The sequence below is a fragment of the Nyctibius grandis genome, chromosome 27, assembly GCF_013368605.1.
Source record: "Nyctibius grandis isolate bNycGra1 chromosome 27, bNycGra1.pri, whole genome shotgun sequence".
Lineage (NCBI taxonomy): Eukaryota > Metazoa > Chordata > Aves > Nyctibiiformes > Nyctibiidae > Nyctibius > Nyctibius grandis.
Window position 1 is genome coordinate 3,669,458 of NC_090684.1, and position 26,388 is coordinate 3,695,845.

General features: G+C 48.8%; 2 protein-coding genes across 2 annotated transcripts; both read right to left on the bottom strand.

Annotated features, from left to right (window-relative positions):
- Nucleotides 1-3,634: 3,634 nt before the first annotated feature.
- On the bottom strand, nt 3,635-16,705 carry LEMD2 (LEM domain nuclear envelope protein 2). The gene is made up of 9 exons (XM_068419391.1): nt 15,013-16,705; nt 13,660-13,700; nt 12,927-13,002; nt 11,592-11,668; nt 10,862-10,941; nt 8,348-8,493; nt 7,192-7,293; nt 6,998-7,100; nt 3,635-5,845 (listed from the first exon to the last, which is right to left on the bottom strand). Exons 1-9 carry the CDS (start codon nt 16,670-16,672, stop codon nt 5,695-5,697), a joined length of 2,436 nt encoding a protein of 811 aa, XP_068275492.1. The 5' UTR covers nt 16,673-16,705; the 3' UTR covers nt 3,635-5,694.
- Nucleotides 16,706-21,290: 4,585 nt separating this feature from the next.
- On the bottom strand, nt 21,291-25,414 carry MLN (motilin). Its single transcript, XM_068419460.1, has 4 exons — nt 25,298-25,414; nt 23,695-23,811; nt 22,194-22,302; nt 21,291-21,377 (listed from the first exon to the last, which is right to left on the bottom strand). Exons 1-4 carry the CDS (start codon nt 25,412-25,414, stop codon nt 21,370-21,372), a joined length of 351 nt encoding a protein of 116 aa, XP_068275561.1. The 3' UTR covers nt 21,291-21,369.
- Between the last annotated feature and the right edge of the window lie 974 nt (nt 25,415-26,388).

The window sequence follows — 26,388 nt, forward strand, 5'->3', positions numbered from 1 at the left end:
CGTGGAGGATGCCCGAGCTGGGGAGCGGCTGCGGGGTCCCTGCGCAGGCTCCTCGCCGCTGCCCCACGGCCGCAGAGGCAATTACTCAGCCTCTTGTAAAAAGCAGAGCACTCTAAGGGGAAAGCAACCCTGGCTCATATTAGAACTATGCTAATTAGGAACTAATTACGGGCACAAAGATATTATTACCCTTGGCAAGGCTGCGGGTTGCAGCCGCGGTCCCGACTCCAAAGCTCTCCCAGCCCAGCCCAGACTCGGGGCAGGGTGGGCACGCTGGTGTTGGTACAAGTGGAGGCCAAGGCTCGAGTGAGCCAGGGCTGCCCAGTCCCCAGCTCCCGGGTAACCTCAGCACCACCGAGCCTCATCCTGACATGACCTGTGCAGGGCCCTTCTCATGTTAAAGGACTAAATTTATATCTGCAGGAGAGCTGGAATAAAACTGCACGGCTGAGGAGTGCCTTGGATGCTACAGAAACCCAACGAGAACTGCTGAGGACACCCAGGGAGCTGACACCGACCCTGCTGGGCTGCACCCACCCTTCCCCTCCTGCACAGACACCAGCAACGCAGGTTTTTCCCTTTCCCACCTCCAAAGGCTTTGGACTATCCTTAAGTCTTGGTTGCTGTTTTATTCTCTGCTCTCTCCCCAGCCAGGCAGCGGTGCCAGATGGGAGCTGCAGCCATGGCACGGTGATGCCAGCACAGCCCCCCCAGCCAGGCTGGGTCACTCACTCGCCCCGAGCCAGCCCTGGCGCTGGAGATGCCCGTCGTGCTGCTGATGGGTGCTGGAGCCTCACCCGCTGGCTGGCAAACACATGTAACCCCTTGTCGAGGTGCCCCCGCTGCTGGTGGCACCTTTGGGACCCCGGCTGGGAGCAGAGCAGGAGCTGCTCTCCCAGAGGGAGCACGAGGACCCCCTGGGACCTGTTTCTGAGGTGTTTTACGTGGAAGTGGCTCAGCTGCCCCCTGCGAGCCCAGCCCTACTCCCAGCCCCTGGCCAGCAGCTCCTCACCACCCCAGGGTGTTGCTGTTGCCTCTGCAGTTGCTGTTTGGATGCCAAGAGCTGTTTTGGAGCCGGGATGTAAACACTGAATGTGGCCCTAGAGCAGGTCGCTGCAAAGTGACACGGGGCAGGTGGTCTCCTCCGTCAGGGGGGAGATCGGGGGAGGCTCCGGTGTCCTCCTGCCACCCGAGAGCATGTCCCCAGGGAGCCGGGAAGGGGGAAGCATGGGGGGGGGGCTCCTGCGGCACAGAGCCCACACTCTGCCCCTGGGCGAGACGAGCTCGAAGCCGAGCAAGGTTTCCACAACCAACTGTGGGTCTCGTCATCTTGGAGAGCCAATTCAAAGGCACCGGTGGGCTTTGCATCAGACCTCACCAGCCTTACAGAAGTGTTCCTACAAAAATAAGGTGCTACTTCGGGGTTGGCACAGAGGCCTGGTGTTGGCAGCCCCGCCAAGGGGTGGGGAGGCAAGGACGGGACTCACACCACGCTCTTCGCTGTAGCGAGGGCCCTTGTGCAACACCTACCTGGAGGCTGTTCTTTAAAGGTTGGATGAAGTCACGGTGGACATCCCAGGGCAGGCGCTGGGGAGTGATTGCTTCGGACAGGGGCTGTGCCGGAGGGAGGCGCCTGCGGGCAGGACTCACTGGCCGTGCTTTTCTTCTTCTCTGGTTCACGTTGATCTTTCCAGGAGAACTGGCACGGCGCCCTGCCTGCGCCCCATAAATAAGGCGCAGCATCAGCTGTCATGTCAGCAGGAGACAAAACGTGTAATGCGAAAGGCTATAAATGGCAGCAGGAAATGAAAAGATAAAGGGCAAATTTTATTTTAGATGCCTTGTTGGTACATATTTTCCTTTCTGACAGTAAGGGGATGCGATGGCTTTATCAGCCCACCGGTGGAGAATTTATTTATAGAGACTTAATACTTTGCAAGAAAGCGGGAGGGGGATGTTAGCAACTCTGGTTGAGCGAATGCAAGTTGCAAGGAGAGCTCGGCAGGGGGATGAAGAACCCAGCTATTCCCTCTTCCCTGAACGGACCCGGGGTTCTGGGAAAACTGCTGCTATCAATACAGTTTGTACAGAGCAAGCAGGAGCTTGGCAGCAAGCGTGGCATGAAACCAGGCTTCTCTGCTTTCAAGATAGCAGATGAAAGAGGGGACACGGGGGGAAGACTATCGCAGAAAACATCATGGCAGCTTGATTGAAAGCAAACATCCTCTGGCACGTGTAATTATACCAAACTGAAGACTATTTCCTAACCTTGAATATATTTCAGCTGTAACTTAGCAACCTAGACTGGGTAAAAGCATCTGAACAGGAATGCGGGTTCAGAGGAGAGATTTAACCTCACATTCCCTTTTGTTCCCAGACCTTAGCACCAACTGAGCACCAGAGGAGGCAGCCAGCTCCCACCGACTTCCACGGCAGCCCCGGAGCCAGGCTCCTTCTGTGCCCGTGGCAATCTCCCCCTTTGTCATCCAGACCTACACTATGAGATTAATTAAACATTTCTCTAACCAAACACGAGTGAGTCAACCATGTCCACAGAAGTTACACAACGATGATTCATGGACTACCCTTGCCGCTTCAGGAGCAGGCTGTGAAGAAGTTGAAACTCGGGGTAGCACATGCTCTGAGTCACTGACACTCAGGTGAGAGAGGAATTGAAAATACTCCAGCAAATGGACCCTAAAGACATCTCAGACTTGCCATCAAGATGTGCTTGTGTCTTCTACTCACCAGGCAACCTTGGAAACCTTGGGGATCTGCTAAATAGTCAGACTTGGCTTTTTGCCTTTTTACTTGACATAAATATCCCCTTTTACAGTGCTTTGTAAGAGCCTTGCTTAAAGTGTGTTAACCCTTGGGACACACGGAGGGAAGGGATGAGTCCGGTGACAAGCAACGGCCTGGGAGCAAGGGCAGGAAGGGACACCCGTCCCACTCCAGCACCGGATCCAACGCTTCCCTCAGTACTTCCCAGTCTTCCTCTACCATCACCTGGCACTTCACATCACGTCCCAGAAAACAGGCAAGATAACCATGGCCCGAGCATGCCGCAACACACAGGCTCAGCAGCTTGGACCAGGGTCAAGGTTTTCCACAGCAGCTGTTGACTTCAAGACACCCAACGTGTGAGGGATCTGCCTTTCAGAGGACAAGCACAAAACACGTTAAGCTTGAGGCACCCTCTCTCCGTCACCACAGGCTCATTGCACCATCCCCTTCCCTGCTTTAAATAACAGCTTTATGATGGGCCACACGAATACTGATCAACCTGCTAAGCTAATACTTAAGTTTCACAACCCTCCAAGCTGTCAATCTCTACAAAACGCAGCTAAAACAAGCTAACTGCTTTTTCATACACACCTCTGCTTAATGCCAGCTATTCCCAAAACACAGATTTAATTTGCAACCAAACACTCGAGACTGCTGGCTATGGCACCGAGATCACCGAGCGTCACAAGGGTCCACGTTGCCTCGTTAGGCTGTCATGCAATCCCCATGCCATCTTCAGTCTTGTTTTTAGAAACCATGAGCTCCCCGGAGCAGGATCTATTTGATCTGCCTAAGTGAAAGCACTTGGAACAACCTGTGACTCCTCAATGAAAATAAAGGTAACAAATCATTTGTAATAAATTTATTTTATATATTGATTTACAGAGCTAAATTGAACATATAAACAGCACCAAGCGAGTGAAATTTATTCTACAAAAACAAGCGGAATACAAAAAGATGACTGCAATGCCTGACTCTCCACTTCTGGATTTGGACGGTTAAAAAAAGCTAACCCAAACCCCATAAATATTTTAAAAAGGCTTAAGAATGTAGGCACCAGTGTTTGCAAAAATTTCTATGGCAGCGGTGGCGATCTTGTTAACAATATTTTAGAAGAATCAAGGCTGCCTTCACTTTATACCCTATATTATTAACAGTGGAAGAAGCTGGTCATTGTCTTGAAGGCAGCTGTTGAGTCTCCTCTTCTGTTCTAATATTCTACTTTTGCAACCAAAAAGAAAACACAGGGTAAGAGTTAACTCCACACAGGATATTTCCCTCCCTGTGTTTTGTCCCTGGAGAAATCTGCTCTCTCCAGTCGTTTTGGTTGACGACCACCAGCAGCAGGTACATAAGGAGTCTCTGCAGTCCTTCCGCAGCAGCCTGCGGGGTGCATAGGTGGAAAACCCCCCAAAGCCAGCAGCGGGGTGGAGGAGTGCAGGCTTCATACTGGGAGGTGAGCAGGGACTGGCACTAGGAACCCACCTTGTACGTGGCATCACCAGCCTGCAAAGCAGGGAGCGGGGCTTTGGCAGCTGTCCCAAGCCAACCCAGAGCCTGGAGAGGAAGGTCTCCCCGCATCCAGCATCAGAGATGAACACAAGCATTCCCATTGTACTGTGATGCTAAGGAGAACATCATCCACTGGTTCCACGGGTTCAAATCAACGCTGGCTTCTCTCTGCAGGTTTTACTAGCTTATGCCAGAAATGAATTTGGTCCCTGCTGTCTTAGTAGTGAGCTGGACAGCTGGTTTACAACATTGGGAAGACTAGATTAAGGGTATCTCTGCCTAGCCTAAACTGCCTCACACTGGTGCTATTTTCTTGGAAACAAACACTCCTTTGCTGGACATAAAAAGAAACTTAAGTAACCAAACGATTATAGATACAAAATACCATGCCTGCAGCACAGAGGATTGATTGCTGCTCCTTGTACCCGTTGTGAGGCTGAAGGAACACTGAGCTGGCAATCCTGGTACTGACACTCCATGCATGGTACATCTGCTCTGACACACAGTACACACATTGCAGCTGCCCAGGATAAACACGTACATTCAGCCCCAACAGCCTTTCCAAAGCTGCTCTTTAATAGCCCATGAAGCAGTCCCTTTGGCTGTAGCCACAAGAAAGCGCTTTTGGAAGCTTCCTATATCCTTTACTTTCCACCCAAATCCCCCCACCCCCCCAGAAATCATAAAGCACACAGACTGCAGACTTAAAAAGTGTAACAGGGTCACAACCGCTCCTCCATCCCACCCAAGCCAGCCCAAACCACCAAGGCACGTCAGACTGCCCTCCCTCTAGGACTACCTTCACCTGACTTTTCCCCCTCTCCCCCATTTTTAAAGGGTGAAGCCGACACAAACATTTTCCTCGTTAGGAAGCAGCAAGTGCTTTCCTTACTGCCCTTGTACTGATAAAAACAAATCCTCACAAAATGCATCTCAACTGCCACCCTAATGTTTCCATGGGAAATGTTAATCTTCTTTAAACACATTCCCTGGTGGACGCTGCCACCAGTTGGCTTTTACAGAATTGAGGTCAAATTTTAAACACTTAACCTTTGTCAGAGAGATCCTAAATCCCTCGATATTAGGTATGCATTTTTTTTTTTTCTTTTTAAGAAGTTGTTCCAGGTTTGCTTGCCTCTGGAAGCCAGATATCTGCTGGAAGGCTAACTTTGGTGCAATGCTAGCTTCCCACCAGCTCAAACCCATCTTCTTTCCAAGCCAACTTTATTGCCCTGAATTTTTGTGTGTGGAAATTTTCAGAAAGAAGAGCAAACAGATACGTGCAATCCCCAACCCGAGGAGATCAGGACTGTGACCTGCTCTTTCCCACCACATGAGAAGGGACTGTCCCCTTGCAGAGGTCCATATCAACAGTTGCTCAACTCCTGCTCCCCTTCAGTGCTCCGAATCCGAGACATAAGAAGGCTGAGTCCATCTCCACACCAGCATATCCTCTCCTGCTACTCGGTGCGACTCCGTCTGAATCCGTGACTCATTTGAAGCCAGAAAGTCCACGGCTCTCTCCCACACCCGCTTCATTTTTTTTCTGTGAGAAGCAGCAACAGAAAGAAAATAAATTAGAATCGTATCTTCCTTGTGCTTTCCTGCTTACAGCAATTGTGGCTGCTGATCAAGCTACTGCTCCTGCCTCCTGTTCCCTGGGCAGACAGTAAAGGAGATTAAACCAGGACATGAAAACACAGGTCCTGCCTGGGGGCGGTGGGGAAGACGAGACCCTCTGTCAGTACCAGTAATTGATGACTGCCTTGAATTTCAAGCTTAATTCATATTGTGAACAGACTCCATTAGCACATGGCCCTCACCCTTCCCGCACGCAGAGAGATCTCAGACCAGGCAGGACAAAGTGAAGTTCACCCCAGTTCTGAATCAGTGTCTATTAATTCTGGGCACCACACAGAGAGATTGGTTCAAAACGGCTGAAATAACTCCTTTTCCTACTGGTGGTACCGTGACTGGTAAAGGGTGAGAATGTTTAAAACTTGCAGCACATGTGGCGTTTTGTGCTGTTAGAAGAACAAAGTAGCTGCATTTAACCAAAACACAAGGAACATTCCTGCAGAGATGGAGCAAGTGGCACGTAAACCACCATAAACCAGGCTGCAGCCCCCTGGCCCCACCACCATGAAATCTCTCACTTCAATTCCTTTTTGAAAAAGCACCAAGACCAGCCACCTCACTGTATCTCCCTTTCCAAGCTGCCCAACTGGTAACTTTCCAGGCAGCAACATACACAACCACTTCAGCAGAGTCTCCCAATACCCTGTTCAACCCATGGGAAGGTTCATTCTGAAAAACACACCACTTGTCTGGAGAGTAAGGTATGACAGCTGAGAAAGAGGATAGTGTCCTACACACATTAGATGAAGGACAGAAAATCAGATGCTCCCTGCCCAAGCAAAACAAAATCCAATTACTGTTTGATAGAACAATGACAATACACCTGTGTGACTGCACAAAATATCAGCCCCAGGCCTGTCACATTAATCTGCAGCAGGTTAAGACGTAGCCTGAGTTATGTCAAAATCCTTTATAAACTGAAAGGCCAGACAGACTCTTCTTGCAGTCCAGCTTCCCATCAATTGTCTGCTCATGGTCCGTTGCCCTGTAACTGCAGTTTTTAGCTGAGCTGAATAACATCATGCTGACAGCCCTCCTTAATGGATAAAATTCAGCTCACCTGCTTTGAGGAGGGATGAGGCTGTCCCGAACATGGAAGATGCCGACGTAGGGGTAACGCTCCAGATTCCGTTCCCATTCCTTATAGTGGTCGTGGACAACAGCTGGAGGGTAGGAGGACAAAACGGTGAGATACCTCAACATTGCAGAGAGAAGAACAGGGCTACTTGCATTTACACAGCTACTGGATTCTACCTATGATCTTCTTCACCATTTCATACATGGCTTGTTCCTCTTCCTCCATCTTCCGCCAGCGATACCTAAGGAAGATCAGGATTCCCCAGAGAGTTATCAGACCTAGAAGAATAAAAACAAACGGAATTCAATCACTGATAGACGTGTACTTGCTGGATGCTAGCAGATTTATTTCTGACACTGCCTCTCCCCAGAGGCAGCTTTCACTCCCTGCTACCCAGGCCTGCTTGGAACTGAATACAAGCAATTCATTTTGTTCACCAGCGCAGCTGCGCCCCACAAAACCCTTGGTACAGACAAGACCTGCAGCAGAAGAGCACGCAGGCATGTGGGAAGAGGTGGTCGGAAGGCCTCATCATGGAGGTTTTTTTCCCCCACACCAGAAACCTCAGCACAACCCACAGGGCTTCAATTCTCCAAGGCCCAGAGCTCTCTCTTTGCTAGAGGCCTCCCTCACAATAATCACTTAGGAAGACTGTCAAGCTCCACTGCTCCGAAGATAGCTGCTTGATAAGGAAATAAAGCCTGAGGCTCCAGAGCCAGCCCAAAATTCAGAAGATCTATATTGAAGGTTTAGCATTGACAAATGCCCCCGTTTCAACATGAGCTAACTTTGGTATCTCAGTCTCTACAATAAACATAACTATCCCCTTTCACCCCCACCTTGTCTGGCTACATTATGAACTCTTCTAGTCAACACTCATCTCTCGTTATCACCTCACTCAGTAAGACCTCCGTCTCAGCTGGGGCATGACAGACTATTCCAATAAAACCTCTAACTCTGAAATGCTACAAGCCATTATTAAGGAGGCTAGAAGGCTTTGCAGCTGAGTTCAAGAAAAGAAAGAAAAAACAAATCTTTTAGGTAGGTTAACATACTTATTTTGCAGACCATAGTAATGAGTACTTGAGGAATACCCAGAGAGCTAATCAGCTTGCTGATTTAAAGTAAGCATTAAGCGCTCACAGCACAAGAGCAGGTTTGCAGGTCTCCCTCTGCTGCCAGAACAAAGGTTAATTAGAAATTAACTCATCAGCAGATTTATTTCACCTCTGTTAGTAATTTCATATGGCTGGGAGAACGTGTGTGCGCGTGCACAGGTTCATCTCTACAGCTAGCAAGGGGAGAAGCTGCTTACTAACACCCATGACTTACTCCAGAAAAACAGGAAAAGGTTCATAATGGCAGTGACCACTGCCCGACGGAAACGGCAGCCCAGCCCCATCTGAGGATGGGCCGACTCGAGACAGAACACATCCTCCACTTCGGTAACTGGTTCCGAAAGGTCTCTGCCTTTCAACCTGATGGGAAGAGGCAGAAAATCATCACTGAAGAGAGCAGACACTCCAACTGCAGTCTTTAATCAAGACAGGGAAGAACAAACAGACTGTGGATGCAGTAACTCATTCTGTAGCCCACACAGAAAATACACCGACATCCTTGCAGCTCCTCTTTCCAGAACATTTTGGGACTGGCTGCTTCGCAAGGAATGGATATGGCTTTAGAAAAGGCAGCAGGGCTGGAACTCCCACTGGTAAACTGAAGTCTCCCTCTGCAGACTCTCTGACAGCACCTCTCAGCGTGCAGAAGATTAAACTTTAAATTGGATTCCCACCTCCCAGCACGGAGAAATGGAAATGTTTACTGAGTCACTCATCAGCAATTGCAGACAGAGCAGCTGAGGGAGACTGCGAACGTCCGTGGAGGTTGTGCTGTTTTCCTCGGTACAGATGAGCATAAACAGTTTAGCTAGAAAAGTGACAACGCATCAACTGTATCTGCACTGAGAACAGACACACCCTCGGAAAGCATTCATGGCAAAATCGATAACACGTCCTCCTGCAAAATCACTTCTGCACACCTGCTGTGCTACCCGATAGGCTTTTAACTCACTTCTTTGTATACACATCTACACTGATGCCATTTCCTTATTAGATACTCTAAGCCAACAGGCACCAAGTAATCCAAGTGAGACCCATCAGATTCAGAGCAATTGGACTAAAGGGGATTTAGGGTTTTTTTAAACTACTAATTCATTCTGGGTTTGCAATGAATAACCTATGAGACAAAGACATTTTCTCAATTTACTAATGCACAGCTCACAAACTGCTGACAGCTTGTATTTGGTTACTGGATTCTACAGTAGCTGGAGACATGCAGTTGTTTCCCACCCCCTTGTCTTATTTACAATCCAAATGCCATGAAAATATTTAAAATATGCAGCAGAATCACCCAGCGCAGAGCTCATTTTCAGTTCTGCCTCTCAGACTAGCACCTAGAAAAACAATCTCACGTAGCGTTTGCTGAAAATGCCACCCGCAGGTTTTTCAGCACGCTGAACACTCATTCCTCATGCTCTGCAGACGTCGGGAAAGTGGATCCATTCAGCGAACAGCCAGCAGAGCTGCTAATTATGAAAGTAATAAAATAAAAAAGGGGGAGTATATTGTATCACACAGCTCCTGACATGAGCGGTGATCCTGTGTAAAAATATGAATCTGAAAACTCTGGAGCCCAGCCCACCTGCAAATCCAAACCTGTCACTAAAGAAACGATGTCCTGCGCTGGGAATTTGCCACACACCAATAATCAAAGCAGCAGAAACTGTCTGATCCTTAGATCACAGCAACTGCAGAAATTTTTTTAAGAGAAAATTGAGCAGTGGGAATTCATACAAGCTATGCCCACCAACTCCAGCGTTACTACTGTTACAATTCATTTAATCAGAGATACATTTAGCAATGTTAAAATGCAAACAAATGTTCGACTTCAGAGTTGACACAGACTGGAGGCAGCCTACAGTTCCCAGAGGAAGATAATGATGTCTGTGGACTCTGGATAACAGTCTTTCATTAGGTTATGGCCTGAATGATGCATTTTTTACCTGAAAAAACTAGTATTTCTGCTATTTCTCATGGACTAAGGAGATTGCTAGCCAAGAAAACCAAGAGAAAAAAGTCCCACTGATGACAAACCAATACCCTAAATGGTCAGTCAGATCGTTCATTTTAACATGTATTGTGTGTTCTGCCAGAAAGACAACTGACACTAAAGAAAAGATACCATTCAACAATCCATTTTCCTCTCCTCCTCATTGGGACTTGCTCCAAAGGATCCCAAAGCATGGGTGATGTTCCCTACGGAAGACAGTACTTTGCTGTCCAATCAACCCTTTGGTCAAAGGATGCAGTTCCATACAACGCTGAAGTTCTGTCTACAGTAACAGTACTGAAGAAAAGTTATCTTGGGAAAAGTGACTACATGGGCAAGTTTAAGAAGCATGCTGTAGTCGCAGGGCCATGGGCAGGACACCAGGACCATCACTTCTAAACCCTGCAGGAAGCACAACACAACTGTTGACAGCCACAAGCAGCCCTGACCTCAGATTTATGCCTCATCTGCAAGACAGTGCGTTCATGAACGCAATGTCCCCCAGTGCACAGGCTGGGAAAGAGACTCCCAAGGAATGAGCTCAGCTGCCAATTTTTCTTGCAGGGCTGTACTTTTCATTTGGAAGCCTGCCCAGCAAGCGCTGACAAAGCCAATCCCAGATTACCTTCTGAAATCTAACGAGGTATGGGAGCTTTTAGGGCACACCACAAAGGATGTCAAATTGCATATCAGCCAACGCTGAAAAACATAACTTTGACACAGTGGGCTTCCACTTACCATATTCCTAAATCCTTGTTGCTGTTCAGTATCCAGTGCAGGGCAGCTTCAAACTTCTGTGGGGAACTGCCAGTTATATTCTGTTCAAAAGAATCCATAAGAAGATTAGTTCTCCATTCATTTGAAATACTGCACAACATTATTTCATTACAATAGTTGGAAAATTTATTCTATATGGTCTGTCCCCAGGTTAATTCTAATCATAATTCTGCAAACTGGAGGAAGGAGAACTAAATCTGAAGGTCTGTCTGGAGTAAAGTCTTCTGACTATGGTAGATGATGCATGAAGCACTCTGTAAAATAACACTATCCCGGACTGTTAAGACTAACCACTAAATACAACATAATCTTACTGACAGTTTACCATGAAAGAAATGGAATGCTAGATCAAAGCAGTCTGTCTTCTGACACTTTGGGGTATAGAAAAATCCTTCTTCTGCCCAGCCCTCAATCCAGGGAAATTTCTGGTTTCAGAAGACTGATGACTATGGTGAAACAACAAACCATTAAGCTAGATTTACAGGGGCTGAATCAGAGATGTAGGAGAAGATTATTTTCAAAAGAACTGCTGAGAACAGGACTGGCCAAAGGGGAAGCTAGAGATATGGGAAAGAATCAAAACAGGATGAGGAAGTAAAACAGATGGTGAATTGCTTTAGTATCTATTATTTATTGCCTTATAAGAGATGAAGCACTATGTTATAACAATAGCTGTTCACAGACTACTCACCACCACGTGATCCTTCGCTTCACTAACCCAAATGCATTTGCTTTTTAGATTATCAGGGTTTCCACATTCAAAATTACCTGGTAAAAAAGTCAAATAGAAATAATGTTTTGGAAAAAAGCCCTTGAACAGTTCAGAAATACACTGAACTGTCTGGAAATGCTATCCTTTAAAAGCAGCTATAGCTCTGGGCAAAATGATTACAAGGTAAGATTTATACTGTAGGCAGATAAGATTATGGCTATTAATGCTCAGCCACTGCATGTAGGTTGGGTAAGGGCAAGCAAACCTCATGCTTTGGTGTGTGAGCTACTCAATACAGAATGAGGGGGAAAAAATACTGTTTCTCCCCCTTGCAGAGCACATAACCACCTCTCTGACCTAATGCCCTGCAGAGAGGTTCTTTCCATCAGGTATCAAACACTGCAGTGCTGGAGTTAATGGTCAGCATTCAAAATGCTTCTAAGGAGCCTAATCACAGCTCTACCTTTTACCCAGGCAGAGGAATGCTGGCGAGGAACTAAACCTTCTAAATCTTGCTTCACAAAGTTGACTAAACAAATGTGCTGAGAGACTATGCAAAACTGGTGGAAATTCTGCAGGTGCCAAAGTCTGATTTGAAAAGATTTAGAAATTCTGTGAAGCTTCAGTATCTAAAGGCTTCCGCCTTGTTGAAGTCCGAGATCTAGAAAATGAAACTGAAGCACTTTTACCAATTAACACTGTTATACATCTTGCTGAACAGGTTTCTACTCATCCACTGAATTTCTAGCAGCCTTCTCCATCACAAAATACTAGTTACGGACCAGATTTGCTCATACATAGCAGAGACTGGCTGAACTACTGTGCTCGGTTAGCTCCTCAGCTAAGAGAGCCCGTCCTACTCTGTACTGAGAAAAAAAGAGAGGCACTCACATCATCAGCTGCCACATTTCAGCACAGAGCTGGCAATTTCTTAAGTTGCTTTAACTTTGTTTGTAAGAACACATCAGCTTACACTTACTGGCTCTGAGTGTCCTGAAGACAATTTCAAGATGCTGGCAGAAAAGAACCATAGAACTGAATATTTCTACCTCAAATCCCCAACATATCAAGTGCAAATAAGGACCACTCCACAAGAGTACAGGGATATGAGTGCATTAGCTAAGCACTATTCAGAATAAAAATAAACATATCTTTTGCTATTTTTCTATTACCTGACTTTCTCAGAGCTCTTCAAGTGGAACTGACTGTTCCATAAACCCCTCTCTTCAAACTGAGGTTAAAAATGTCCAGACAGCTGGGACAGGCAGTTTGCTGAATGCTCCTAAGTGTTTTATAATGACAATTGGAACTTACCAGCTTGTACAGACAAGTAGTTATACAACTCGTGCAGGATGTTCATTATCACGTCCTTCCGTTTAGCTTGACAGAACTGAAAGTCAGAAACAGGTAACAAACCGGACAGTGGTCAGACTAGCTAAAAATACCAAACCAAACCACCAGCAGTGGGGTTTGGCTCAGTGAAGCATCACTAGATCGAATTAAACACACCTGCAGCAAAGATCTACAGTTTCTGGGTCAAAAGCAAGCTAGGACATCCTCAGAAAGTGCCACCAGCCCAGACTGCACCACCAGACATCCCCTCTGACCAACCACAGATGGATTCTTTGCCTCCAGAACATCACAGGAGACTAACCACAACTCAGAATCCAATACGAAATTTTCTCTCTCCTAATAGTACATTATGATAAAAGAAACAGGGCTGAACAAACAGTTTATGATGGAGTTCAGGGAATTAGCTGGATTAAATCTTGCATTGTTAAAGCCGAGCACAGCTTTATTGCAAACCAATATCACTTCTGCTACAACTATTAAAGAAATTGATTCACATAATTGGGAATTTAAATTTTTATCTTTTGGAGTCTCATATACAGTCCTAATTTAATCTGGCCCATTAATTCCAACTCATCACAATTTTTCTGTAAAACGACAGAACTAATAATTTTACAGCGATACCGATATTGGAAGAATAATTACTCTTCCGTGAGAATCCCCTACCCACAATACTTGAAGATAAATAGATGCTTACATCATCCGTTCTTTTGTCACAGTCCACAGGCAAGAGATTAACTATGAGACAGAAGGGGAAGGCAAGTTAGCTGGCTGCAAAACAAGAGCTTTGATCAAGAAAGTAATTAACTTTTTAAAAGAAGGTTCTACTTTAAAGCCTTATTCTGCTATTCTTAATCTCACTCTACGCAGCACCTTGCTATGCAAATAGCGCATTCAAAGCTCTGCTTTGGCAGGCAGCGCTGAAAGCAAAACAAGTAAAACGGGTGCAAGTGATGAACTGTTCAGCTGAGAAGTAAAAACTGGGGTCTGAGTGTTTTAACAGCTCCTGTTTAAGTAGACATTTCACACTCTTTTACTATGCGCTGCTTCGCACTGAGCTTTTACAATCTAGTAATGCCGTTTGCTGCACGCCACGGTCACCTGAAATATCACAGTGATAACAGGGACTTAAATCAAGGCCTCCTCAAGGCAAAAGCAGGGGATTTATTTGAGGTGGAGCTGTTAGCTCTGCAAATTACAGCCTCTGGTTTAACGGCTCCCTCCCACCCTGGCAACTGGATGTACACCGGCCACTGGTCCACCACACAGTACTTTGTAGCAACTGTAACTACCTGAGAATTTAAAGTATTTGCAGCTGTGCTACAAGCTTTCTTGCTTCAAAGTACCATTGGTTTCAAAATCTCTAACAAAGCTGTAAAGGATGCACCAGAAATTCCCTGATACTGGACAATTTTGACTTTGAGAAAGCAGTAAACAGCTTTCCCAGCCCATGCAAAGTGCACAAACACCTACAGGCACAGCGTGCCGAGCGTCAGGACTCCCAAACACACCCCAAACCCCTTCTTCTTTCAGTTCAAAGCCATGAAGTGACAATATTTCCATCTCCTCTGCTTTAAAAACTGGTGATGGGGAAGCCCTTTTTCATCTCTCATTGACGCTCTGCTGCACTTGAGTGCCCAAGTACCAATTCAACCACTGCACTTCTCCCGTGGCCAGGATAAAGGCCGTGAAGGGCTGCGCTTCGCGGAGGCTAACATTAAAAAACCACAATGGGCAATTACACAGACATTAAGTGACACAATGGACAATCATAATATACATCCTTGGCCTAGCAGGAATGTCACTCTCCATAAACCCCATGGCTTTGAAGAACCGAAGGCCAAACTCATTGGAAAAAAAAAGCACACACTTGACTTTTACTTTCCCTGACTAATAAGGTTTCCCATGGGCAAGGGGAGATGGGAATGGGGACAGAAGCAGAGATGTCAGGCTACGGCAATAAGAATGATAAATGTGATGGTGACAGAAGAAATAAAGGGAAAGCAGAAAAGAATAAAGCTTAAAAACAGGATTAAACCAGCGCACGTACAGTTCTCCTCTCTCTTGTCAAGCCAGCCTGACCCCATCATCTTCACCACGAGGATGCCCAGAAAAATCAGCAGCAGCACAAAGCTGGCGAGGCAAAGGAACTGCGAGAAGTAGTACTCGAGGCCTTTGCTCTTCCCTTCCGTCTGCTGCTTCGGGGCTGACCGCAACAAGTGAGTGCGGGGGGTTATTGCCTGTCCTGCTTCCCACCGGCTCCCCGAGGTCAGCCCTGCATCGCTCGTAGCCCTCCACGGGAACCGCCGCATCAACCCCCGGCCCCAGCTGCTGGGGTTCAGCTCGCTGTCTGCCTCCTTCCGAACACGGGAAGCCAAGTCCTCTTTCCCTCTCCCAAACTGGTAGCTCAACCCCCCAGGTCCCCCCGAGGTGACCCATTCGCTTTCCCGCTTCCATGAGCTGTTAGAGGAGAGCGCCCTCCTCTCCCCCTCTGTCTCCCACTGAGCTCGGGAGCTCTGCCCCCCAATTCCTCCTCCCGACGTGCCCCAATGGCTCCTGGACTTCACACCCCCGCTCTCATCGCTGGAAAGGGGTCTGGAGGTGAGCCCCCCGCTCCTGCCTGTGGAGGTGCCCCAGGAGGACAAGGAGCTCAGCCCCTCAACCCCATCCAGGGATGTCCCTGAGCCAGCCCTGAGGCTGAGCCCCTCACTTCTCTCTGCAGATGGGCTCCACTGGGACGTGGAGTTCGACCCTCCAAACCTGTCCAGGGACGGCCTCAACCCAGTGCTGAGCCCCCCACTTCTCTCTGTTGTCGTGCCCCACTGCAACGAGGAGCCTGAGCCCCGAAACCCGTGCAGGGATTGCTCTGACCCAGCGCCGAGCTCCTCGCTTCTCCCTGCTGACGGGTACCACTGGGACGTGGAGCCTGGCCCCCCAAACCCATCCTGGGGTGCCCCCAGCCCAGCACTGAGCCCCCTGCTTCTCTCTGCAGACATGTCCCACTGGGACGTGGGGCTCAGCCCCCCAAACCTATCCAGGGATGGCTTTGACCCTGCCCCAAACGCCCCACTTCTCTCTGCAGATGCGCCCCACTGGGAGGGGGAGCTCAGCCCCCCAAGCCCAGACCCAAGCCCCCCACTTCTCTGTATAGACGTGTCCCACTGGGAGGGGGGGCTCAGCCCCCCAAGCCCACTCAGAGATGCCCCCAGCCCATCTCTGGCCTCCCCACTTCTCTCTACAGACGCCCCCCATTGCGCCGAGGGGCCCAGCCCCCCAAAGCTGTCCCGGGTCAAGCCTCCCTCAGCCCTGGAGCCAAATCCTCCACCCCGGCCCGGGGGGGACCCCCGGGAGTCCCCCCAGGACAACCCACCGCCCTCCCCAGACGTTCCCCAGCGGGACGCGGGCGATTGCCCCCCTTCCTCCTCTTCCTCATCCTCATCATCATCCTCCTCCTCACTGTCGCGGGCGGCCCCGACGGGGGCGTTGAAGCCGGAGCGCTGCCGTGAGGGCGAGGCCTGCTGCGGCCTGGCGGAGGTGCGGGCCGGGCTCGGCGGAGCGGCGCGGCCGGTGCGTTTGGCCGCCGCCACCTCGGCCCGCAGGCAGCCCAGCTTCCTCACGTAGACCTTGCGGGTGGTGGCGGTGATGGGGCCCGGCCGGTAGCCGAGCGCTACCAGCTCCTTCCGCAGCTCCGCGTCTGTCAGCTCCGCCATGGCCGCGGCGCTGACACCAGGCCGCACCGGAAGCGCTCGGAGAGTAGGGAAGTGCGCGCGCCATCTTGGGAGGGGCCGGCCACGTGACCCCGGGGCGGCCATCTTGGGAAGGGTAAACGCGGGGCTCATGCGGCCGCCCCCGCCCGGCGCCATGTTGGTGGGGCGCCATGTTGGGAAGGTCGAGGGAAAGCGCCGCTTCCCCCTTACCGCCCCCGCCATCTTGCGAAGGCTGGGTCGCTGCTGCCGCCATGTTGGGGAGGGCAGGGGCGCTGTCAGCGAGGGCATGGCGGCGGGAGGGAGCTGTGGCTCATCTCGGGAGGGGGGAAACGGGGGAGAAATGAAGGTGGTGAAGGGCAAAAGCAGCCTTAGCATCTGGGGCCGGCCAGTGTCACCGCCCCATCCCTGTGGGGGACCCTGCTCAGGAGCAAGCAGGAGGGTTGAGCACTTCTCACCTTGCTCTGACCAAGCTACACTGTTTTTTTTACACTTTTAGGGACATTTATGAAGAGAAAGAAGTGTCTTTCCCAGATACCTGCCACCCCCCCAACACGTTTTCCTCCTTCCTCTCATTGCTGCCAAGTTACAGTCGTTTAACTGGCACCCGTCAAACGGGCTGGAGCTTTGCCACCGCTTTCAGCAGGATCAGGGTCTGGGTCCTCGGGATATTTGCCGGGGAAGGAGGTTCCTTGCATACTTCGCAGCCTAAAAAGGCAAAACTAAGCGTCAGCTTGAAAATTTATTTTGGCAAGGCAGTGATGTACAGTAATTGCTTTTTCCTGCTGCCGCCTATAAAGAAAGTAATGAAAGTGGCTGAAATACTGTGGCGTAATATTGGAATTTAATTAAAGATAATGAAATAGTAGTGATGAATGCGTGCAGGCTGTCTGTGCATCGCTGTTTTTAAGATCGACGCTTGATACCAGAGTGGTGGAAACTTGGCAGTCCCGCAGGAGTGGGACCTACAGCTGGTGGGAGCTGGTGGGGGCTCTGGGAGGGCTCAGCGTGGACCCCACCAATGCTACCATGAGGCTGGAGATGCTAAACTGTGCCTCCGCGACAAAAACTTCTTTAGGGATACCCCTCCTTTCACGCTGACTTTGCTGCTGTGCCCTTCTTGTCTAGGGCACCAGACAAATCTTGCCTCGCTCGGCCCGATTTACACAAGAAAGCAGCAACAAGGTGCTGAGGTTTGTTAATCTGGTTAGCAACAACAAATATACACTTAGTAGAGGCCAGGGAGCCCGTTAAAAGAGCATACTCAGTTCCGATGGGAAGTGTTAACGTGCTAAGCCGAGCCTCCCCTGCTCACTAACTGAGAAGGACAACTGACAGCTAATAATTTGGAGCGGTGTCTAATGTAAACACAGAATTAGAATATGCTCTTATATACGGTTTTTTCTAAGCTCACAGCTTTCAGTTTGGAGAAGCTCACCTAGACATGCAGATGCATGCTGGCATCTAAGCCTGAGCTGATAGAAGCTCATGAATTAAGTGAACTCCTCTTGCTTTGGAGAAAAAGAACAACAGCAACAACAACAACAAAAAAAACATGAACCCTTCAACTTCTTGTGTTTCTGGAAGCCAGGGAAGTTACACCAGGACAGAGTTTGGCCCAGCAGCCTCATTGCGTGACCTTCAGAGTGGAGAACATGGGAGGGGTGTTCAGGAACTGGAGGCCTGGGGAAAAGCTGTGATTCCTTTGCAGAAGGGAGGTTGGTGGTGCCAATGCTCAGCAGGAACAGATGCTGCTTCTTTGTGGAGAGAAATCCATGACCCCTCTCTCTTCCTCCCTAGCAAGACAACCCTTGGGATCATCTCTGCCTTCCCTGGAAGGTACCTGGACACCACAGAGAAGGCAGCAGGAGAAGACAGAAGACAGCCCTCTGCCTCTCAGTCAGCCTATATCCTCATGGACAAGCACCTAGTTGTTCCCATCACCCTGCCCACAGTGCCAATGACGAGGCTGATAGCAGAGTTTCTGCTTTTTGCAGCTCCTTCGTCATCCCCACATCCCTGGGCAGCAGCAAAGGCTGCCACGGCAAGCACAGGCTTACTGATGCTGCAGATGGGCTGCGATGCTCAGAGATGCTCGGCTGTGAAAAGCCAGTTTCCCAGCCCACGGTGTAGCTCTCAGATATCTTGGCTGTCAATATCCTGAGCTGGATGTGGGAAGATGGGACAGCGAGGAGGGGAGAGTCTCCACCTTCCCTGCTAGCCCAGAAGCTGCCTTAGGCCTGCTGGCAGTGACTCAGATATCGAACGGGAAGAGCAGGCGTGCCGTGCCGTCTGCTTCTCCTCTTGAAGTACCAAGACAGGACTGGTGTAAGCAGAAGAGTGGAAATAGATCTGCACCATCTTCACAAGACACCCGAAGAGGGGAGCGTGCTGTACCCTGAAAAGCACGGGCAGCAGATGAACCCTTCCACCCTTTACTGAGGGGCTGCTGGAAAAAAAACCCTCCATCCCACCCCCTCTTCTTATCCCATGGCATTTGGACGACAGTCCTGCATATGTCACCAGGGGAAGTGTCAAATCTTACTTGGAAGCCGACTGTGCTGATTTAACACCCTGTCACTCACAGCCGTGGCACAGGTGTGACCCAAGAACACCGCTTCTCATCCTCCCGATCATGTGTCATGTCCTCAGCCTGACAAGCTTCTTGGAGACCATTTTGCTTCTTAACAAGAGATATAGCCCTGACAGTGGGAGTCATGCCTGGGAGGATGGTTGGGGTCCATCCATCTTCTTCCAGACGAAGAATATCTGCTTCTTTCCCACTATCCAGCCTCTGAGGCTGGAAGGAATTTAATTCCAAAAGCTGAAGGTCCCCTTGCACTTTGGTGCCTATTTGGACAGCACAGTTGTTGCTGCAGGACAAGACAGAGGGTTCATATGGTTACTGTCATAACCAGCCGTACATCCCCAAACTCATTTATAGCTGGGTCAACTGGGAAGGGCTACTGGCACAACTGAGGGCTGGGGTAAAAGCAGACCTTTGCTGCTGCAGCTCGTCTGGGTCAAAATGTAAGAGCAGAGGGAGAAATCCCAGCAAAGTCACATTGGTGGAACTCTCCGCAGCATCAGCCCCACCATCACCATGGTGAGAAATAGTGTAGGAACCAGATCCAAGAGGCTCGTGTTCACTTTCTTTCTTGCTTTCACTGGGCAATGTTCCTTCCTCGATGGCACAGGGGAGCTGTCAGCCTGGGAAACCGCTGGAGTGAAAGAGCTGGGCAAGAGGCCATGCTATAGAGACAGCTCTGACCTGCAGTGGAGCTTGTGTCAGGTTTTTAGGAGCAGTTTGCCCCTCAAGGGGAAACCCTCCTTGTCATCCCCTGGCAGGGCAATTTTAAACCTGGGGTAAAGGTTGGGTATTTCAGAAGGGATGAGGCAACAGTGCCCCCTTTAAAGGAGACAGCCTTGTCTCTGATTTTGCTGAGCAGTGGTGTAAATGTGGTACAGCTTCCCCGGTGATTTCCATGCTGGATCGCCCACAGATATCACTCCACTGCAGACTGATTTGCGCTGGCTGAGCTCCTAGCCCAGCAGTACATGCAGTTGCTTCCACTTTCTGCCTAATGGAATGTATTATTTTCTATCTTCCAACTGCTCAGACTCATTTATAGTGATTTTATAGCTCAACTTGCCTCAGCAATAATCCCTGCAAACTTTGAGTTACACTGAGCTGATCAGGCCATGGACTAGGAGAGTGCCTTTGAATCAAATGTTAGAGCTGGAAGTCACTCCGTGCTGGATATTGCATTATACATTGGGAGATTTCTTCTCTCCTAAGGGATGGCTTACAGCAGAGAGCATACCAAGGAGTGTTGTTCTAGCACAAACACAGCTATTTAAATGAGCCACAGTGAGAACAGAATTTGTGTTAGGTTTGAAGGATAAAATTGGATTGAAATTGGATATATTCACATATATACCATTGATCTCATCCATCCTTACTTTACATATGTTGGATTTCCTGCTGCCAATATAGAGGAGCAGCTCTAAAATAAGCCAAAGGTATGTAAATGGAGAGCAATATGTTCAAGTGGAATTACAATTTCACCTCTAGGTTTGTTTGAAAGACAGAAATAAGACCAGAGCTCTGCGTAGTTTCACACACGCTGTGCCTTTTCACACCATAGCTATGGGAAAGGTGCTCCTCACAAGGTTATTTAGGTTTATATGACCTGGGTGAGCAAGAGGGGGTTAAGAGCTGCAAATCAGGGCTTCTGCTTTTTCCCAGCAGTGTGGGAGAGAGGGCCCTTCCACGTCCGAGCAGGGAGCCCAGGTAGGGACACCCAGGTCCCCCACCCAACATTCCTTATCCTATACTTGTGTCACCAGTTTGGCTAGGAGATCCAGTAAATATTTACCTCAGTTTCCCCCATTGCAGAAAGGGAGGGCTAAAACTTCCTAGTTCACAACAGATTAATTAGTCAGGCTTTGCACTTCTCAGGAGGACGGTGATGTTACCTAGAACTGGAAACCCTCTCCCTCTTCTTTCCCACACTTGCTGCTTGCCATCTGGCTGAGAGGCACGCAGAAAAGACAGCACAGATCCTCCATTTAATTATACTGTGCATTTTATTATCTCACCTCAGATTTTGTTGTTAATATCTTTCACAGATTTCGTTTACATAAGTGGAGCCTTTTAGCTTTAGTCAGCTACATCGCTTTCTCTTCTGATTCTGCAGACATCAGTCAGCTAAAAAGAAAAAGAGGAAAGAACAAGTATCCTTAAATTCGTCATTCAGTCTTTCCTAGGCTTTATAGTATTGTTTCCTCCTCCACAACTCCCTAACTAAAGAGCTAGAAGGCAAACTGAAATCAGCACAGCCAAAGCAGAATAACAGCTCCCACAGGGATAGAGGGGACCCTCTTGTTTGGGACATTTAAGCCCAGATAAGACACAGGTCCAGAGATAACGCTACTGAGACCCACTCCACCACCCCTCGAGTCTGCAGGCAGGAACAGCTGCGTAACATACTGCCTCTGGATGTTGTCTTTTGCAATTCCCATACACTAAGAGCAAAACCCAGGGCTGGATTTGTTAGCACTCAACACCTGGAACTGCAGCTAATTCTAGCTGTAATTAAGTGTTAGTGTTAAACCCCTGCGCAGGGAGCAAGGTGTTCAGGTCTGACTGCAGGCGCTGAGCTGCCTCGCAGGTGTAGCTTGTGTTATAAGCTCTGTTGGAAATTGCACCCTGAAGACTGAGGGCTTTTTTGGGAGGAGCAGTAGGGAAGTGGGAAGCAGTGCCAAGGAGAGCTGCTGGGAAGGGTTGCAGTGCTGCTAACAGAAAATACCAGCTCTAGGGCACAGACAGCACCCTAAGAGATGGAATAACCTTCCCAGAAGACGAGCATGTACGTGAGAGCGGGTGAGGTATCTGAGGACTGTGTAAGTAAGCAAACACAACACAAAAACCCTTCTGAGGAATATAAATATCTCTGTGATGATGAGCTGGTGAGAGGAGGGAAAGGCAGAATTCCCAAAGCAGAAATCAACCTCCTCACAGTACCATCTGGGGTGTCCTGTAACATCTCTGCTAGCAGTTTCTCCAGGACATCTTGGTATTTTTCCAGCTGCCTTGGGGTGAGCCACATCCCAGCTTTGACAGGAACAGTTAGCTGTGGAGGAAGGCAGAAAAGTCAGAAGGAAAAGCTGAGGAGAGCAGAGGGAGGCAGGTTGGGGTGCTTTGACCCCACTTTGCTCAGGTCAGTAGAGGGTCTAGGGCTGATTTGAAGGGAAGAGGATAATCCTTATATAGGGAAAAGCAACATTTTTAAGTCAATGCAATCTTGTGCTGTTCAGAGTGCCAAAGTTTTCATGCTTGGATCATCTATGGGCTGACTCAGAAACACAGATAAAGGTACCTCCTGGCAACAGAGACTGTAAAGAAGAAAATTTCTGAACCGTATAATCCTCCGCTATCTCACACCTTGACCCTTCAAGCCATGAGCTGTACTGATGCTGGTGAAGCACCCTGCCTCAGTAAAGACTGAGGATGAGGCATCATCCTGCCTCCAGACTGACTGACTTTGAGCCAGATGTACCCAAAGTAAATAGAGTTGTTCCAGTCATGGCTGGAGGCACAGAAGGGCTTGTGGTTGCAGCAGGGAGGGGTGGTAGACACTGAGATGTGCCAGTTATTTAATGCTTTGAACTGTGAATCCTTGCTGTTTCAATCCTATTATTGATTGTTGGTGCACCACGTTTGTGAGAGTAGTTGCACAGTAACCTGTGTCTTGGCCAAATTCCCATCCTGCTCAGTCTCTCCCGCAGTTTGGGGGGGACCTACACACTCCTTTTGCTGGCAGAGAGAAGGGCCAAGCTCACTGCAGGAGTAGCTGCACAGACAGGGCAGAGAGTTCCCTGTATTCAAGTGGAAAAGCACAATTTTCAGACTTGGCTAACCAGGTAAGCATGTCTTTGAGGGCTTAGACTGGCTCTTAAATCCCTAAAATTGGCAATTTTCTGCTCTGTATAGAGACTTTGGGGGGGTGCAGCAGTGTGGGCCCAAGTTTATAGATAAAGTCTTGCCAATGCAGAGGACCGTGAGATCGGAGGTGACACCGGGCAGCTAATCTGGAGCTGGGTGAAAAAGTGACAAGTTAAACCCAGAGCTGAAGCAGAGCTGCAAATTCCTGCCTTGCAGTCGGCTGGTGTTCACCGAATGGCAAAGACAGACCTCATGTTGTTTCTGTCTTCTTAAGGGAGAAGCCAGGTGGGTCTGAGGGGTGACCAGGCTGCTGAGTGTCCAAGATAACTTATAGGGTGGAGTTAAAACCTTTCTCTGATGCAACCTGGCTCAGTTTCCCGGCAAGGCTAGGCAGGAAAAGGGTGGTATTCCTTAATATTGACTGTGAGCTCCCTGATGACACCCGCTGTCTTCTCAGGCAGCACCACCAAACACTCCTGTAGCCAGGCCCTGTGGGTTGGTTCTTGGGCTACTTTTCCCCCTGTGCATCCTCACGGGCTCCTACAGAACCACGTGAACTATGTCGCATGGTTCAACGTACCTGGATGGTCTTGACCTTGTTGACATCTGCACCAGATTGCTCAGAGAAGCCTTCCTCTTCCAGCTGCTGCAGCGAGGTCAGGGATTTCTTCTGCCCCCCTTTGTTCCTTTCCTTTTCCTGCAACTTCACAGTAGAGAACAAACAGGGCAGTGATGCTGGGACGCACCATCGTGCGGGTACCACTCTGCACCATATCAACAGCGTGATGCCCAGGAGCCTGCGGAGCTGGGCACAAAACCAGAGGGACTGGAGGTCTAACCTCATCCTTCCTCAGGGCCGCAGCTCACTGAGAAGGGACCCATCGGCTGTGGTCAGCGTGGCCTTGGGGACTGAAATTCTGACATGCAGCAGAGGCTGCAATGTTGGGTGTAGGGTTGGGCTACAGGGTTGTGTGTAAAGATCTGTAGCAAACATGGCACTCGTAAACGACTCTGATCTATGCGAGGTAACACTGTCAGCAGGATGCGGTAGCCAAGTGTACTGACCTTACAGAGCTGTTCCAGAGGCCTGGTCCCGATCCTGCTCTGTAGCAGTGGCAATAAGTTTAATAAAAGCTTGCACAGCCTCTTTGCAGATGGAGAGCTCTGTGCAGACATTAGGTGTTACCAGCCTTTCTTGCAGGTCTGTAATGTCAGTCCTTTCCCACTTACGGGGCTAAACTTGGCTTCAGGACCCTCCCTTTCTTCCCAGCCCAAAGAGCAAAGGTAAAGTTGCTTTGGGATATGACAGGACACGTAAAATGCAGCGAAGGCTGTGCTCAGTACCAAACTAACTGCTTGCTGTGTGCTTGCTTTGGTTTGAAATCATGCTCAGAGGAGAGGAGGCAGCCTTTGGAAGACTGATTTCACCCACGTACACCTAGAAGACCCTCAGTCACTAGCAGACACATAGCTACAAGGGTCATGATGTGTGAACAGTCGATCTGGGGACAATGTGTGGGTCCCCATCATCTTCCTCAAAGAGGCTGAAGGTTGTTTGTACTCCCCACAAAAACAATTGCTATCCAGCGAGTGGATAGGTGTTGGAAACAAGGTTTCTCCCCAGGATCAATGGGTTGCGTTGTGCAGGGGAAGATCACTTTGGCTGTGTTTAAGAAGACGCCGTCTCTGAGGCTGCCTGACACCTCTCAGCAGTATTAGTTTCACATCAGAAGAAAACACATTCTCCTCTCTGCACATCCCAGAGGTGACAACCATCTGGAGGATGGTTAATTATTTGTTATAGAAAGACCCATCAAGTACAGTGATGGGAGGCTGCAGCTTCTCTATGAAAATTACAGCTACTAGCATGGAGGAAAGAAAAACGAGACCCACCAGCTGCAGATGATAACCCACACTGGTCTTTTAGTTCTTACGTAAAAGAGTCCAGACTCTTCCTTTCTAGTCTCACATCTTAAAAGTTGTCTCTGCCCTCTCCCATAGCCCTTTGGGATGAGTGAGGGGCTGCCAGTATCAGAGTGTCTCCTGTTTGAACAGAAGGAGCAGATGATGGGAACGACAGCGGCACGGTGTGAATTGGCAGAGCTTAGGGGATGAGGGAGGGAGAAACACCTTCCCTGGTTTATTCGGGCTCCAGCCCCTGCAGGCCGTTTCTGAGGGGTTACCTGCATTTTCCGGAAGTCGCTCTGGGTGAAAAAGGGCACGAAGCCTTCGGTCTGCTCAGCCAGCATAGACACCACGTACACCACCATCAAACTGGCCACCACCTTCTTTGAAACCATCATGAGAGTCTGAATGACACAGGAAAGAAGATACCAGGGTGAGAGTGAAGAGGGACATTTGACAAGAAACCTCCTTGGCTTTTGATCAGCAGCAACCTAATTTATCCACCGGCTAACTAGAGGGGTATATTTACTCTTCCAGTTGCTCTTGATCTGAGAATAGAAGTGTCTTGACTGACAATTCTCCTCTCAAACCTTTTTCTGTAAATAGATCTGTTCTTGAGCAATATCTCCAGAGACTTCAAACCCAGCCCTTCAGTGCTGTTAAAGACTCCCTCTGTTCTGCAAGCTTTAGCCCTCCAGCTGTACTGGTTTAAGACCCACACACATCCAGAGCAAAATGCTCCCATCAATCCCACTGACAGCAAGGGAGACAGAGAGCTGTAAGAGAGGAAAAAAAAACCCTTAAGACAGCTGTTTTGTTAAATTTTGTTTTCACATTTCTCGCCCCTGAAAACCTGTCTTGATGGACTGAATCTTTTAATAAGCCTCACTGGGTCCAAGAGAGCTGGGAAGGGCATTTCCCAGCCTGGCTCCATAAGAGCCTACTATAAAGGGCTTTAAAAACTACCTTCTGAAGTGATTTAACAGCGACTTCACATCAGAAGAGGACTTACGTAAACATTAAATGTTCTCTTTAAATATTAAAATATTCTCTCTGGACGAATTTAATGAAGTCTGGTCCCACAGCTTAACACTCTACCTGATTGGAGCCTGATGCTTAATTAGTTTCAGAAACCTCTTGGTTTGGATGTGATTGAAAAGACATTGTTAGGTCAAATTTGACCCCTAAATTAGATTTCCCATAAATATCAGGTAGTATTGAACCGCAGGCCAGTGGAAGTTAATAAATATTCCCTTCTGCAGCACTTGCCAGTCACATGCCTCCACTGTGTGCCAGGCCAGGGGAGGGCTGATGGCTGTAGCCCCTCTCCTCTCCCTTGGCACTGCTTAGGGCAGCACTGGTGCCATCT

What these genes read in the sequence shown, in the direction of transcription:
- MLN (XM_068419460.1), bottom strand. Translation starts at nt 25,414, where the DNA reads ATGGTTTCAAAGAAGGTGGTGGCCAGTTTGATGGTGGTGTACGTGGTG. An exon ending in GCGACTTCCGGAAAATGCAG is followed by an intron (nt 23,812 to 25,297) that starts GTAACCCCTCAG and finishes GTGAAGTTGCAG; the next exon opens with GAAAAGGAAAGGAACAAAGG. An exon ending in ACAAGGTCAAGACCATCCAG is followed by an intron (nt 22,303 to 23,694) that starts GTACGTTGAACC and finishes CTTCCTCCACAG; the next exon opens with CTAACTGTTCCTGTCAAAGC.
- LEMD2 (XM_068419391.1), bottom strand. Translation starts at nt 16,672, where the DNA reads ATGGCGGAGCTGACAGACGCGGAGCTGCGGAAGGAGCTGGTAGCGCTC. An exon ending in AAGCGAAGGATCACGTGGTG is followed by an intron (nt 10,942 to 11,591) that starts GTGAGTAGTCTG and finishes TCTTTTGAACAG; the next exon opens with AATATAACTGGCAGTTCCCC. An exon ending in AACAAGGATTTAGGAATATG is followed by an intron (nt 8,494 to 10,861) that starts GTAAGTGGAAGC and finishes TCTTCCCATCAG; the next exon opens with GTTGAAAGGCAGAGACCTTT.